Source organism: Phoenix dactylifera, chromosome 7 (assembly GCF_051530095.1).
Source record: "Phoenix dactylifera cultivar Ajwa chromosome 7, Ajwa_hap1_PhDact_Kaust_v1.1, whole genome shotgun sequence".
NCBI classification, from domain to species: Eukaryota; Viridiplantae; Streptophyta; class Magnoliopsida; order Arecales; family Arecaceae; genus Phoenix; species Phoenix dactylifera.
In genome coordinates this window covers 25,395,645-25,411,194 of record NC_143196.1, presented here as the reverse complement: position 1 = coordinate 25,411,194, position 15,550 = coordinate 25,395,645, and the positions used below count along the sequence as shown (strand labels likewise).

Below are 15,550 nucleotides of genomic sequence, written 5' to 3'. Positions count from 1 at the left end.
GTTGTGGTTTGTTATTTTTCTTTTTATCTTCTTAAAAAAGCAAAGTTTTGTTGCTTACCAGCACGCAGCGACGGCTGGATTTATCCGAAATGGAAGAAAAAAAATGGATAGCTTACCAGCATATAGTTTTTTATAAATTTTTTTTTTGCTAAAAAAAAAAAAGAAGGGGGAGAAAGAGACAAGCCCACCCCCGCGTAGCACGAATACCAGCCCGTGCATTTCGAACTCGGAACAATTTGGTTGGAAGTAAGACCACGCTCTCACTAAGCTACCACCTCAATAGTAATAAAATTTTTTTTTTTGCAAATATATTTATAACAGTCTTAATGTTATATATATATATATATATATATATATATATATATATATATATATATATATATATATATACAATAAATAAAAAAAATGCAATAGCTAAATCCTATAGCTCTCTGAGATTTCTGCAGAAAATATATGCATTTATATTTAAAAAATTAATAATAATTAAATGATCGAATAAAAAGTAAAATAGAGTTTCCAAATCTAAATTCAATTATTTTCTGCACGCTCATCCTCTTCTCATTTGCATAACTTGCAGATCCTAATATTTCCATCCCCCTTTACTCTTCTTCACGATCATATCCACCCCACCCTTCCCACCGAAACACTTTTATACCCGTGCCGATATCTATTTTTAGCTCACCCTTTTATCATTTGGATTGCTTTGAGAGCCGTGCTGACGTTACACTCCACTTTAAGACCCGTGCCCCGTGCCCACAATTAGGGTTGAAAGTGGGCCGGGCCGGGCCACACCCCTACCCAAGCTCGGCCCAAATTTATTTTTCGGGCTTCGGGCCGGGCCTAGGCCCGAATAGTATTATAGAAACTCGGCCTCAGCCCGGCCCGAGCCTGATTGGGCCAGCCCGATCACGAGCCCGGCCCGATCACCTGATGTTGTACAAGCTAATATATGGAAAAAATAAATTAACTAATCTGCAGCACAAGCTAATCTGCAACAGCACAAATAATAAATTAACTTTCATGGTTCCACATGAACAGCTACTGCACAAAAAAAGGTAGCATAATGAACTCCACGAACATGGATTAGAAATTATATTCATTTGAAAAAAATCATAGCATTACACTCCAAATAACAAACTAAGAAAGACATGAACTAAAAGCATATGTGGAAAAAAATAGTACGATCAATTCAATAATCAAAGGGAGCTTAGGGAGGTAAGTGGTAACCCCTCATGAAAAAACAAATATACCCAATGCAGCCAGCCAACCATAGCATATTCAAAACTCACAGTGCTGGTCCAACAAATGAGAGAATCCCCAGTTTACTAATGCAACAAGAAATCCCATATGAGATCCAAGTAACAACCAAATAAGCAGCAGGAAGGGTAGATTCTGAGAAGCCTCAGTAGAAATATCATGTTGCCAAAATGCTTGACATGTGACGTGACGACATGCAAAGGAAATGGAATTTATCATTCTATCAAACCAGTATATGATAGCTCCGATCAGGTAAAAGGATCAGTGCAATTTGACACTTCAACGATACAACTGCAACCAAACAAAAGGATTCCATCAAAAATAGGAGGTTAAAAAAATCATCGCTCTGATCACATCTTGCTTTTCAGAATCGAACCAATTATTCAAATCACAATATACGACAAATGATAATACTTGAAAGGAAAAGGTACCCCCTCGAAAAGAAGCAATCAGAACCCCTCGAAAAAAGAACTGTCATCATCTACATTCAACGTTACAGAACTCAAGCAATTTGCAACTGTTAACACACAAATCAATCATAAATGTTTAAATTATAAGTACAATAAGCAAATAAAAAATATTAGATAAATTTAAAAGATTTATATACCTTCATCATATTGTTCACGAAGCCAATCTTGGGTACAAACTAAGGCTTCTACGGTAGATGGGCTTAAAGAGCTCCGATACTGATCCATAACTCTACCACCAGTGCTGAATGCTGACTCAGATGAAACAGTGGAGATTGGAATAGCTAGAACATCTCGAGCCATTCTTGATAGTATAGAATAAACTGCTACATTGCTCTTCCACCAAGCCAAGATGTCAAACTCCTTATTCTCCAAATCAGGAAGCACATCATCATCCAAATAACTCTAGCTCAGATCTCTTTAGGCGTTTTGAAGAACTCTGACTTCTAAATTGAGAAAAATCCATACCAAATTTCTTTTTGGAAGAAACGGAACTTATATCACCTTGTCCACCAAAATTAGATGTTCGCTCACTTGAACTCATAGAGGGCTGCACCCTTGTTGCATCTACATACTCATTATACAATTTAAAAAGACAAGCACGAATATCATCAATCTTTTTCTTGCACTCCTCCAACTCAAATGCCTTTTGATAACAAAACTCTACAAATATCAACTTTGATTTGGGATCCAAAATAGAAGCAATTACCAACAAATTATTGCACTGAGACCAATATTTGTTAAACTTCTTTAGCATCTCATTTGTTAATTGCTTCACTGTTTCATCAGTATCGATACTTTCATCCATCAATAAAGCCCTAATTTTCCAAACTTCTTTTAGGTATAAATTGGATGTGGGATACTTACAACCAGAAAATACTTTAGTGGCATCAAGAAAGGCTTCTAAGAATTTAAAAATTATAGAAGCCTTTTTTCATTCATCATTGGTGGGGCATACACATGAATGCTCAGGTGCATATCTAATAAGAGCATCTTTATAACCAAGTGCATCATGCAACATTTTATAAGTAGAATTCCACCTTGTAGGAATTGATGGTGTGCGTGCAGAGGGCTAAGCATGAATTTCAGAAAATTTTATGCGGAAAGAACGAGTTAAACATTTTAACCCAAAACATGTTTGATATTTTAGATATTTTGACTCTGGTACCAGTCGAAGACAGTCTTCAACTGCACATCACATGTGGCGCGGGCTCAGTCCCAATACATAGGGTGACACCCGCGCGTGCCTATCAAATATCACACGATCACGCATGAGAGTTTCCGGGAATCGGATAGTCTCCACTAATCCTTTACTTTGATACCAAATATCACAAAGCCCTCAGATCCCGAGGATTGTATGATTCAAATAAATATGCATAAATCACAACTTCTTGTGATTTGAAGATTGAGATCATATTTCAACCGTAAAAGAGATCAGATCTCTTACCTTTAGAAGGAGGTTCCTTCAAGGATGCTTCGCAGCCGCACAAGCGTCCGACCTCGATGACTCATCCAAGCGAAGCTCCAGAATGATCAGCTTTCCGGGGAGTGCTAGCTCGCAGGGAGGCAGAAGGTTGGCTGAAAGGGAGAAGAAGGAAGAAGATGGACCTTCATAGCACAAGAACTCCCTCTTGGGCTTTCACCTTTAGAGCTTCTCTCTCCTCTCACTCTCTTTCTCTAATGCTCTTCATATCAAGAAGAAGGAAGAGGGGTGGCCTATTTATAGGCCAAAAAGAGGGTGAGGTGTCCCTATGAGGTGTCCGATGAGGTGTCCTGCCAGGACACATGTCACACATGCGAGGAAAAGAGGTGTCTTGCTCCGCCACGTGTCATGCATGCAAAGGAATGAGGTGGCCTGGAGGGCGATGTCATGGATGACCTCATGAGGCAGATGAGGTTATGGATGACATCAGGAGGAGTGTGAGGTGTTTAGGCCCGCCACATGTCACACATGCAAGCAAAAAAGGTGTTATGCTCCGCCACGTGTCACGCATGCAAAGGGGTGAGGTGGCCTGGAGGGCGATATCATGGATGACCTCATGAGGCAGATGAGGTCATGGATGACATCAGGAAGAGTGTGAGGTATCCAGACCCGCCACATGTCACACATGCAAGTAAAAGAGGTGTCCTGCTCTGCCACGTGTCACGCATGCAAAGGGGTGAGGTGGCCTGGAGGGCGATCGGGATGTGGGTCCCACATACAGTATGTGGGTCCCACCTAAGCAGGACGTGGGTCCCACATACAGTATGTGGCTCCCACCTAGGCAGGACGTGGGTCCCACATTCAGTATGTGGGTCCCACATAGGGAAGGAAGTCCTAGTCATACTTGGATCATAATTGATTTTAATCCAATTTGACTCAAGCCAAATCTGATTTGGTTGGGGGACAAATTAGACATTTTCACCAAACCAATTTTGGTGTCAATTACGGTTTTACCAATTTCAAATCATATTTGAATTTGGTCAAGCCCAATTTCTATTACTCAATCAAATTGAGTCTAATCAGTGATCCAATCACCAATTAACTTCTCCAAGCAACAATTGCTTAGGGCAATCAGTCAATCACATTGACTATTTTACCTCTAGACGATTCTCAATCGTCAATCAACCATTTGATCAATCCAGAAATTTCTAAGCATGTGACCTCACAGATTCGAACCTAAGCTGGTAGTACAAGAACACTTCCTGCACTAATCGAAGTAACCATCTAGCAATGGGACCCGACGACCTAATAGGCCGACTAGATGCAAAGCAACATTCTAGAACCTATGGACTATGGTTACCGCATAATTCATCCTCTTGACCGGAAAATGCCCAGGGTGGGTTCAGAGTCTGTCTACCCTGAAACGATCTATCCGAAAATATGTTTCAATTCAATAAGTCAAGTGATAGAGATTTGACTTTTTCTGGCCAGGATACTACTTAATTGAAAACACAAGGCATTCACCCTTATTTCTAAGGGAGGTCAATCCCATCTTGATCTGCAACTGACTACCATAAGTACTTGGCTGGACCCAGAAATCTTCCGTCGCTGGATTAGAAATCCAGGTAGTCCGGCACCAAAGTACAGTGAGTTGCTTGCAAGCCACCGGTTGCAATCTCAGGTCTAAAGAATACATATACCTATATCCACTCGGAACAACTCTTGACAAGAGAGAGTGACGTCAATTAGTCACGTTCAGTGAACGTACACTACCATTCACCTGTATACCATACTAGTATCTCTATACTCTTTGGTTTGGAAAACAACCAACAAATATGATACATAATGACCTACCTCCGATAATACTATCGTCCTATTAATAGTATATCATACGGTCATGAACATTTAAGGACATGTGTGACAAAATCATATTTCATTACACAAAGCAGTCCTAAGAACTTCATCACATCGGAGTTTGTGAAGATGTTCTGGTGATGAATAAATACCATGTTACTTATAATTGATTCAAATACATTTACAATCAACAATTGATTGGATTTAGGACATAATTCCCAACAGGAACATCCAAAGTGAGTCCTTTTCTAGCAGGAAGTCTCATATGTTGTGCAATTTCATTAAATGCTTGCATTCGAGATGGGGATGCAGAGACATATCTAACAATTTCTCTTATACATTCAATAGCTTCATGAATGATTTTCATTCCATCCTGAACCATAACATTTAATATATGTGCACAACATCTAATATGACTGTACTCCCTACTAAACAACATTGCATAACAAATTTGATCTCGGAGCCTTCTCATTACAGCATCATTTATGCTGCAATTATTCAAAGTAATACAACATATTTTACAATCCAATTCTCATTCAACAAGACATTTTCTTATAGCATCTTCAATTGCAAAGCTGGTGTGAGGGTATGGGAGTTTCTTGAAACTAATAATCTTCTTATGTAAAATAAAATCAGAATCAATATAATGTGCTGTGAAATAAATGTAACCAATTTTCTGATTTGATATCCAAATATCAGTAGTGAAACTAACCCGAGAACTTAGGTTCTTGAATACATCATGCAATTTTTTTCTCTCTTCTTAATACAAAACTATACAATCGTGTTTTACAGTCTTACGACCCATAATTTTGAATAATGGCTGAAGAGATCTCATAAAATCCAGAAAAACAGTGTGCTCAACAATACGAAATGGAAGGTCAACACATATGATAAATTTTGCAAGAATTTTTCTACTCTCTTCTTGATTGAATTTGAAAGACTTTATCGGATCCTTTGAACTTGGTAATAAGAGTAACTGATTAGTCAGATTCTTTTGATACTTCGTGCAAATATTTTCAAGATGACGTTTTAGATGACTCGTTCCTCCTTTAGTGCTCCCACTTAAAACTTTTTTACAATATTTGCACTTAGCTATTGACCCTTCAGAATTTTTTTCCTCGATAAAGTGATTCCATACTCAAGATCTTTTTCTAGAAGAATTGTCACAATCATTTTGAACAGTAACTTCATTTCTATCATCCTCATCCCTTAAATCTTCAACAATCTCATTTTCATCCATTTTAGAATGAGACATTAGTAAAAATAACCTGCCCAAATAACAAAATAAATATCACAAATTTAACATATAACAAAATAAATAGCATTTGGTGGATAAGTTCAAATATATTTATGAAAAGGGCTTGTATAGTTTAATTATGTTGCACACAATTTCCTATTACTTTGCCTACACATAGTCATAGATGACTATTACAGAACACCAACCCACACAAAAATTTACAGAAGAACTTCTTTTGACCATTGCAAGATGCCAAGCTGCACGATAGACACAAAGGAAGTTTGAAGAGAAGGAAGTTTCTCAGTCTATATCACTTACAACTGAAAGAAGTTCCTAGGGAAGATAATGTAGTTTAGCTCTTTGATATGAAAAGACTAAAATTTCTCAGTCTATATCACTCACAACTGAAGCAAGAATCTCTTTGATTTAAAAAACTATGCCTTCATTCATACTGTCTAAAGGATACACATCCACAAAAAACTATCATCAGTATCAGTCAAACAGTCGACAATCAAATTAAGCATCATCTGAAATTTCATTTACCTCTTTTTGCTCTAGCCGTTTAACCAATTCCTGGGGCTCTTTATCCCGTTGTCTTGCAGTGTAGTATGTTCCCTTTCCTTTTCTTCCTCCTCAGCTTCACCTGGGGAATACACACCAAAACTAGTAAATGGAGTTAGTCTTTGCAACATGGACAAGCTGATATACAGATAGAATAAAAATAACATATTCCTCACAGTAGTAAAACCAATAGAACAATACCACACAAAAGTTAGTAACAAGGTGTATAAGAAGACCAACTCCAAATCAACAACTTCAGCATTTGAATGTCTGATATGCCACAAAATGAAAAACAAAAACAACAAAAGAAACTACTCCGCAGCTCCTCCTAGCTCATTTTTGCCCCGTCCGCGGCTCAAGAGAAGAACTCAAATAAAAGAAGACACAGAGGAAGTTTGAAGAGAAGGATAAGTAATCAACAAGAAATCAGATCTTCCAGCAAATTATAATATTTGGCCATGATCGAACCAAACAGTGTAAGCCCTTAGATCGCGATGGGGGTGAGGACGGTCGAGTACGGTCGACGAGCTTGGACGGTCGACGAGCCCTCAGATCTAGGGTTTCACCACTTCGCCGAGCTTGGACGGCGACCGACGACGAGCCGACTAGGAGAAGCGGAGAAACCCTAGCTCCACCGCTCCATGCCTCCACCGCTCGTCCGCTCTGGGCCTCTGCAAATCCCAACCAAAATCCAAAAGGAAGAAGATCATTCATAATCGTACCTCAAAACCTAGCTTCGCCGATGATTGGGTGGTCAGGACTCCTCTTCACCACTTCACCGAGCTTAGACGGTCGACGAGGATGACTGGCGAGTGGCGACCGACGAAGTGGTGACCGGCGAGTGGCGACCAGCGAAACCCTAGCTCCACGCCTCGTCGCCTCTACCGCTCGTCCACTGGCGGCTGGTGCTCTGCCTCTACAAATCCCTCGGGCAACCATAGGCAATCCAGTTTAGCCGCGATTCAGGCCATTTGGCAATCGGCAGACAGCCAGACCCAGACGCATTCGGTTCGGTCACCAACTCACCGCGATTTGGGCTGGAAGTGGGCTCGGGCTGGGACGTGCCCGGGTCGGGTCAATAAAATAGCCGAGCCCGGTCCAAAATAGAAATGGGCTTAATCATTCAGCCTGAGCCTGGCCCGACATACATTGGGCCCCATAGCCCGGCCCGCGGGCGGCCCGACCCGATGGGCTTCGGGCCAGCCCGAGCCCACTTCCAACCCTACCCACAATGGTTAGCCGTGTGATCTCTTTGAAACATTTTAGAGCCATGAAGCTTCTTCCCTCAACTTCACCCTCCACTCATCTTCCTCCTCCCTACTCCAACATCCTCCCACCCCATCTCCCTCACCTATCGGATCTCCTCCACTTTCTCGGACCGAAGCCATCTCCGGCACCTGCCCTTATTCGCCCACTTCTTCTCATCCTCCTCCAAAATCCTACCCACCACCCGAGCTCCCTCCCTCATCCCCTTCCGTTGAGGTCTCCCGTCGCCTGTGCTCTCCACCGCCCGCCCAAACTCCGGCAACGTCGGCTTCCACGGAGGTCTCCCATCGCCCGTGAAGCAGAGTCCTCCACCACCCTCCCGAACGGCCCCCTCTACCGGATTGCTCTAAGATTCGTGCCGGTATTTTTCTCAACCTCACTTTGTTCTCATCCCCTCCACACGATCCTACCCTCAGATCTCCCACTCCCAACCGGATCACTTTGAGATCCCTGCCGATATTTTTCTCACCATCTCTCTCCTCACATTCGCCAATCTCCTAGCGCCTGACCGCTTTGAGATCTGTACCAATAGCTCTCTAGAATATTCCAGAGAGCTTCGCTTTCTTCCCTCACCCGCCTCCTCAAATTGCTTTGAGATTCGTGCCAGTATTTTCCATTCCTCCCTAATCACTTTAAGAGTCGTGTCCTCAATCTCACTTTTTTCCCATCTCCCTCCACACAATCCTAGCGTCCGATCTCCCACTCCCAACCGGATCACTTTGAGATCCGTACCGATATTTTCCTCACCCCTCCCTCTTCTCACATTTGCCAATCTCCTCCTACCATCCAATCACTTTGAGGTCCATGCTGATAGTTCTCTAGACCATTCTAGACTCCGCTTTCTTCCCTCACTCACCCATCTCAGATTGCTTTGAGATCCATGCTAATATTTTCCAGTCCCACCGGATTGCTTTAAGATCCATACCCTCTACTTATATCTGATATAGCAACACTCTAATATTTTCCAGTCCCCCCCGCCCCCCCCCAACTGCTAGATCAGTTTAAAGTTCTATGCTGGTATTAGTTAAAATTTGTGAGCTCTCTAGAATTTCAGAGAGCTTCAGCTCATTACCTCTCTCTACTCTTTTCCTCATCTCCCTCCAACCCCTGCCTCGGCTATCGTACCCCGCACTTCCATCTCCTGATATTGCTCCAGTTCATTCCCTCTCTCGTTCTCTCCTCATCTCCCTCCTCCAAACCCTACCCCCTGCTATAGTGCCCCCACTTCCATCTCCTAATGCTGCCCTTCTCTTTCCTCATGTTCCTCCATCGCGCTTGCAGCACGGAAAAAGGATGATCGTCTTTTCTTTCCGGCAACCCCCCAATGTTTCGGCCCAGGAAAGGGAGAAGAAGAGAAAAAAAAACTTACATTTTAGGTCAGCGGTGTCCTCCCTTTCTTAGATGATAACACGAGCAGAGGATGGTTGCAGGTCTCCTACAGCAACCCCCTAATATTCTAGGAAGAAAGGGACACAGGAGAGAAGAAACAGGCTGTGGTTATGTAGTCACAATGCTTTCCAAGAAGTCACATATAATGGAGTAGTGATCTCCACACCTCGCTGCAGCTGGGATGACGAAGTGACATAGCGATGTGACTGCAGACATCTACTTGCGAGTGGGATGGCACAGTCACGCGTGCTTGCAGACTGATCTCCTCCATTTTTTTCTATCCTTTTTTTTCTTGCTTCATCAAGATAACTACCGTTGCCATCTGCCCCATCTATGGCAAGGTAAGGCAACCACACACATCCACCTGGCAGCATGATGGCACAGTCATGCTTGCTTGCAGAGTTTTTTTCTTAGTTCAGTGGGCTACATTTAAGTTTTTTTCTTAGTTCAGTGGGCTACGTTTCACGGTTCATTCATTAAGACAAGTATTGTTTCTTTTTTCTGTCTTTTTCTCTACCTTTTGTTTTAGTGGGAAGGCATTTTATGGTTCATTCATTAAGATAGGTACTGTTGGGCTTCGTTTTACAATTCATTCATTAATGCAAGTACCGTTTGCTCTAAATTTTTTTCATACCTTTTTTTTTTAGTGGGATGCACATTCTGGAGGCAATGCAGACTATTTACATTTTATTAAGGCAGTTTTGGAGGAGAAAAGTCGTTTCACGATTCATTTATGAAAATAGACATTGTTCTCTTCTTCTTTTTTTTAAGGCTATGCTGCAGAGCGATTTCTCCAAACTTTTCAAACTAGCTGGATGGTGTCGTGTGGAAGTCTCCGATGCCAACATCCAGGCAAACTTCAATGCAACACTTATCGTTCTGGGAGACCATCGGGCTCTCCTTTAATGTATTATATAGATAATAGGTAAATGATGATCAGAATTTTTTCTAGACCCCAGTTTTCCAAAATTGAAATCCCACAAGTCTTATTTTTACTGGAGCTAAAAATTTCTACGAAGTGTTAATAATTGGTAGATGCATCACATCTAGGTTGCATTTAAAAATTTTTAATCAAAAACTATAATTTTATTTTTATAAATCTATATATTTTTATTTTTGAAGCAAAATGGTGGTAGAATGCACTGGCCACCACACATTTTATTAGCAATGGAATAGATATAAAATATTTTTCAAAAAACTTTAAAAGCAAGAAATTGTTTTTCAAAGCAAGTAGTAAATTATTTGAAAAGGATGTGTCTGCAAGGAAAAGTTAAAAACATTATTAAAAGAAAACGCAGCTTCTACTTCGACTTTAAAATGACAATAAACCTAACTCCTAGTTAAAGTTGTTCCAGATCATGTAAAGCAGCAATCAACCGTTTTCCAGCCTCCCTCAAGTTCTCTGCCGCCTCCTCTGTTGCTGTTGTTGCTGCTGTGGCCAAGGTGGAGCTGAGAGTAGCAATAGAAGAGAAAGGTCTCTCGAGAAGAAGGATTCCTCTCGTGTTGCTTCGAGAATGGGAATCTTAGGGATGGAAAAGGGGAAGAAGGTTTGGGCTTGAGAAGGTTTTGGGAATGGAGAAGAAGCTCTATGGTCTAAGTTACAGTGTAGCCAGGAGCTTGGGGTGGAGCTCATCAAAACCTCAATTTGTAGATGCATCATGCATTGCACCAAATGTATATAGAATTTTGATAAATCACTATTTTTCACATCAATTCTTGTAAATTTGCAACCTGTATTTGTAGTCCCTCCTGCTATTCCTCTTATAAACCTATCGCTCAGTAGCAAATCAACATCTCTCTCTCTCTCTCTTTGTGTGTTTGTGTGTGTGTGTTTGTGTGCCTTCTGTGGGCATTGTTGTTGTTATTATTGTTGAACATTAGGATGGAAGGTTGCCTGATCAATATTAGGGTGAAGACGAGGATCTTTTATGGTGCTTATTTTATATCCCGTACCACCCTAGCAAGATAAGTGACAACTGTCTGTCTTCGAGATTGATGATGTTGCAATTATCCAAGGTTGCACAACCCTCTATGTTGCAAAATATGCATCATAGAAAATTCTGACTTGCGTTCAAATCCAGACTTAGATTCGAATCTAGGCCACTAGTATCCAACATCTAATAATTTTACCAACCTAACCAACTGACCCTGATTTTTTAAATATGCTAAAGTTGTCATGTTTTACACTCTAGCTTGAAGACATTATTTGTATATTTCATGGTATTCATGGGCATTGAATTGGCTATTTAGTAATGCATTTTGTGTGAAAAGACGTGAAAAATTACAGGGTCGGGTTGGAGATTATCCTAGTTATTTGCCAAAATTTAATGGTGGGGTAGCATATTTTATATATGTGGAGTTTTGCATGCTATTTTTTTCTTTTCAACAGCCAGTAACGATACAATTTGATCCTATAAACATATCAGTTCAGAAGGATTGCCGTTATATGGGTGAGATCATTCAACTGATATTCTTTTTTTTTGAGGGGATTGATATACCTAGCTGCATGCTCTTCCTATTATATTTAAAAGAAATTATTTATCCTTGCCAAATCGTTGAAGATTAATTAACTTCCAAGCAAATCCACAACTTACATAAAAATAAAATAGGTTAAGCAAAATTGCTAATTTGAGACTTTTGCGATGAGGGAAGAAATCATCTATTCAATAGTTTATGCAGACACATATTACAAGTAGTGTCTGTAAACAAAAAGCAGATACTTGATGTATGCATCCAACAAACTAATTTAAACTTTTACTAAGAACTTACATGATAGGCGAGGAATTATTAACTATCATCGATATGTTGGCGTAAGCAGAAACAGTCATGACAAGCTATCAACTTATGATAATTTCATAAATAAACCAGAGTTAGATGCCTAATGCACCCGTGACATTGCTAAGCTTATGGGGAAAAAAGTATTCAAGTATTATTGCATGATGACAAAATTCTTCAGATTATGATAATTTCATAAATAAACCAGAGTTAGATGCCTAATGCACCCGTGACATTGCTAAGCTTATGGGGAAAAAAGTACTCAAGAATTATTGCATGATGACAAAATTCTTCAGATCTTACATTTGTGAGGAAGCTATCCATTTATGTTTTCAATTGAAAATTCCAAGGACTGCTGCAGTATATCATGACTACTTTTGGACAAAATACAAGTTTCTCATTCATTTGCTTTCTGTTTAAATATTGACTCCACACTTCTATGGCTAATTCATAGAAGGTGAAATCTTTTGTTTTTGACATGGGTGCTGTGGAAGATTCCACTTCTCCTGCAGACTGATGTTGAGTTCATGGACTTGGTTTGCACCTGACCTAAGCTTAAGGACTAACCCATGTATTTCTTGTCAAATAGCAAATTAGTCCTGGCTCAACTTATGTCATAAAGTACACCACGAATATTTCTTTAGGAAAGTGGAACAAGTCAAGGGCACAGGACAGATATTAATACAAACTTTTGAAAAGAACAATCAATTATAATACTAAGGGGGAGCATTTTTTTTTCCCCCATTTTTTATTTATCACTTGTTTCCCCTGTGTCTTCTGACTGAGCTGTGCCTGGGTTGGCCCCTTTGTCTGCTGGAATTTCTCTCTCTTTGGCTTCCTTCTCTGCTTGGATTTTTTCCTCTACGAGCTCTTCTTTCTCAATGATAGGCTCCACCAATGCATCCACCTCTTCTTCTATTTGATCAACCTAAACAACAGTTAATATAAATATTATATCAAAGTTTCTTTCCCTTCAACAAACTTAAAAAATCAATGGTTAATCGGTCAGCCAAATTCAGAAACAAAGACATTGCAATATTTCTACCTAGATGAGGAGGAAGGAGTCACTTTTTCTTTTTTTGCCCCCAAAAAAGTAGAATTGATCGTAGATCGACCTTAGGCACAAAAAATATCAAATTTTAAATAGATCCAGCCCGAATTAAAAATAAATAGAGTTTTGGCCCAGGCCCAGTCAAGGATCAACTATAAAAAAAAGAAAAGAAAAAAAGAAAGTGCATGCTTTAGACTAGAAAGTTTTTAAGTTTTGAGTGCTTCTTTTTTTATTTAAAAAATCCTTTAAAAAGGACAACACGATGAAAAAGGTTTTGATGGTATATCATTTCTTATAAGTAACCACTAGCCCCAATGGTCAATAAAAAAAAAAAAAGGAGAAAATGTCAATCCCACACAGTAGGATGGTGGACATGCCAAAAAGGATAAGCGTAAGAAAAGTAACCCTCATATATTAAAGTAATACCTGACAAATTTGGCCACCCACTATTTACATGTTGATCTTATCATTAATAGGAAACCCACACTTTAATCTCAACTACCCATTTCTAATAGACTATTCAATTTCTGATACTAAATATACCACATGTAGATTTTTTCCTCTTTTCAGAGAAATAACCAATTATAGAGTTGTTAATTATAGGTTAATGATATTAATCTAATGAAGAAGATTAGAGATGCATGTCATGATATTTGTATAAAAAAATTAGTATTGAACTTCTAAAGAGGGCACCTTCTGAAGGAAGGCTTCAGCTTTCTCTGCATCCTGGTCTACATGGTCTGCAATGTCTTCAATCTTCAAAGCTACCTCCTTTAACCTTCCATCGCCAGGAAGTGCATCAGCCACATCAGAAGCTATCTTCTCTGTAATCTCTGCCACCTTCTCGACAGTCTCTATGACAGTTTCAGCAGCCTTCTCCACCCCATCTAAGACAAAATTCAGAGACATGAATCAAGCTCTCGCACCAACAAAAGATCCGAACCATGGCCATATTTACTTTCATCGATCATTCTAATTAACCTAGCATTTGGTACCTTCTAGCCTCAGTATTCTCCTGTAGAATGGCAAGGCAACGCAAAATATGGACCCCAACATCCACCTAGCCCTGCAAAATTCACAAACTCTTCAAATATATGAGGATTCTATATGTGAAATGGAAAAAAAAGAAAGGGGATTTTAATTGGATGAATAGCCGACTGTGTTCTCTTACCATACTGGGATGTTGGGTAAAGGAAGACCACGACCAGATGGTTGAACTGGGCCGGCATTAGAGTCTGTCTTTCTACATCAAAGTAGTGCAATCATCTAGTCATGATCATAAAAATATCGGAAGAATTCCAACCAAAACTTACAGAAAGATAAAAGAAACTATCACAAATTATCTAGAAAGAAAGTGGTTCCTTGATGAAGATCACCTACTTTCCATCCTCTTTACTCGACTTCGTGCCATCAACGCCGGAGGATTGCATTGCTCGAGCAACGGAGATACTGTGCCTCCGAGGGGGTGCAGAGATTTTTATGAACAGACGATGAGGAGCAACCTTTGGGCAAGAGCTAGAAGGGAGGGTGAGGGAAGGGGGTTTGGCAGGAATAAGAGAATGGGCCATGGACTTCGTCTCCAAATACTTTCTTATGATATCCTCCACGCAATTTATAAATGGGAAGAAGAAGGTAGCTTTAGACGTGTTCTTATTATAGTCTGAAGGAGAATATAAGCTCTTCGTATGGACAATGAGCACTTTCAAGGAAGATGCTCAAACCAATCAAACTTAAGCCTTGAGGTAAACGTTTTATCTGGGTGGCGGTCGAAGCTTTGTGGTGGGTCATGACCATTAGCCAACTAAAGGAGTAGCTTGGCTGTTGGTCTTTTGCCGTTAAGGGTAAACTAGTTGATCAGTCAAAGCGGAACAAAACCCCACCATGTTCTCCACGAGCTGGACTCCTACGAACTTGAACATGTTAGGTAGACAAAATAACCCAAAAACTGGATTGAGCTTAGTTTAGAGAACAGCTTCAATGATTTAAACAAAAGAAACGTGGAAAACACCTCCCAACAGCTGCAGGGAAACACCTACCAACAGGAGGGATAAAAGAGGATTGGATGACATTCCTTTCGATTCGTATTCAAATATCTAATTTTATTTATCATCTTATTTAATTTTATATAGTATTTATAAATTTTTATAAAAAATAAATAATCATATTAATATGCTATTAACTTGATTCACCATCCACTTAGTAATCTTTGATTTTATACTCATAAAATTTAGTTATTCGACTTATATCTATATATATCTATACTTATGGTA

The 15,550-nt window shown here is 39.8% G+C and overlaps 1 protein-coding gene across 1 annotated transcript; it reads right to left on the bottom strand.

Annotated features, from left to right (window-relative positions):
• Positions 1–12,779: 12,779 nt before the first annotated feature.
• On the bottom strand, positions 12,780–14,925 carry LOC103696122 (uncharacterized). The gene is made up of 5 exons (XM_008777655.6): positions 14,661–14,925; positions 14,452–14,523; positions 14,276–14,346; positions 13,974–14,167; positions 12,780–13,157 (listed from the first exon to the last, which is right to left on the bottom strand). Exons 1-5 carry the CDS (start codon positions 14,846–14,848, stop codon positions 12,978–12,980), a joined length of 705 nt encoding a protein of 234 aa, XP_008775877.1. The 5' UTR covers positions 14,849–14,925; the 3' UTR covers positions 12,780–12,977.
• Positions 14,926–15,550: the final 625 nt, after the last annotated feature.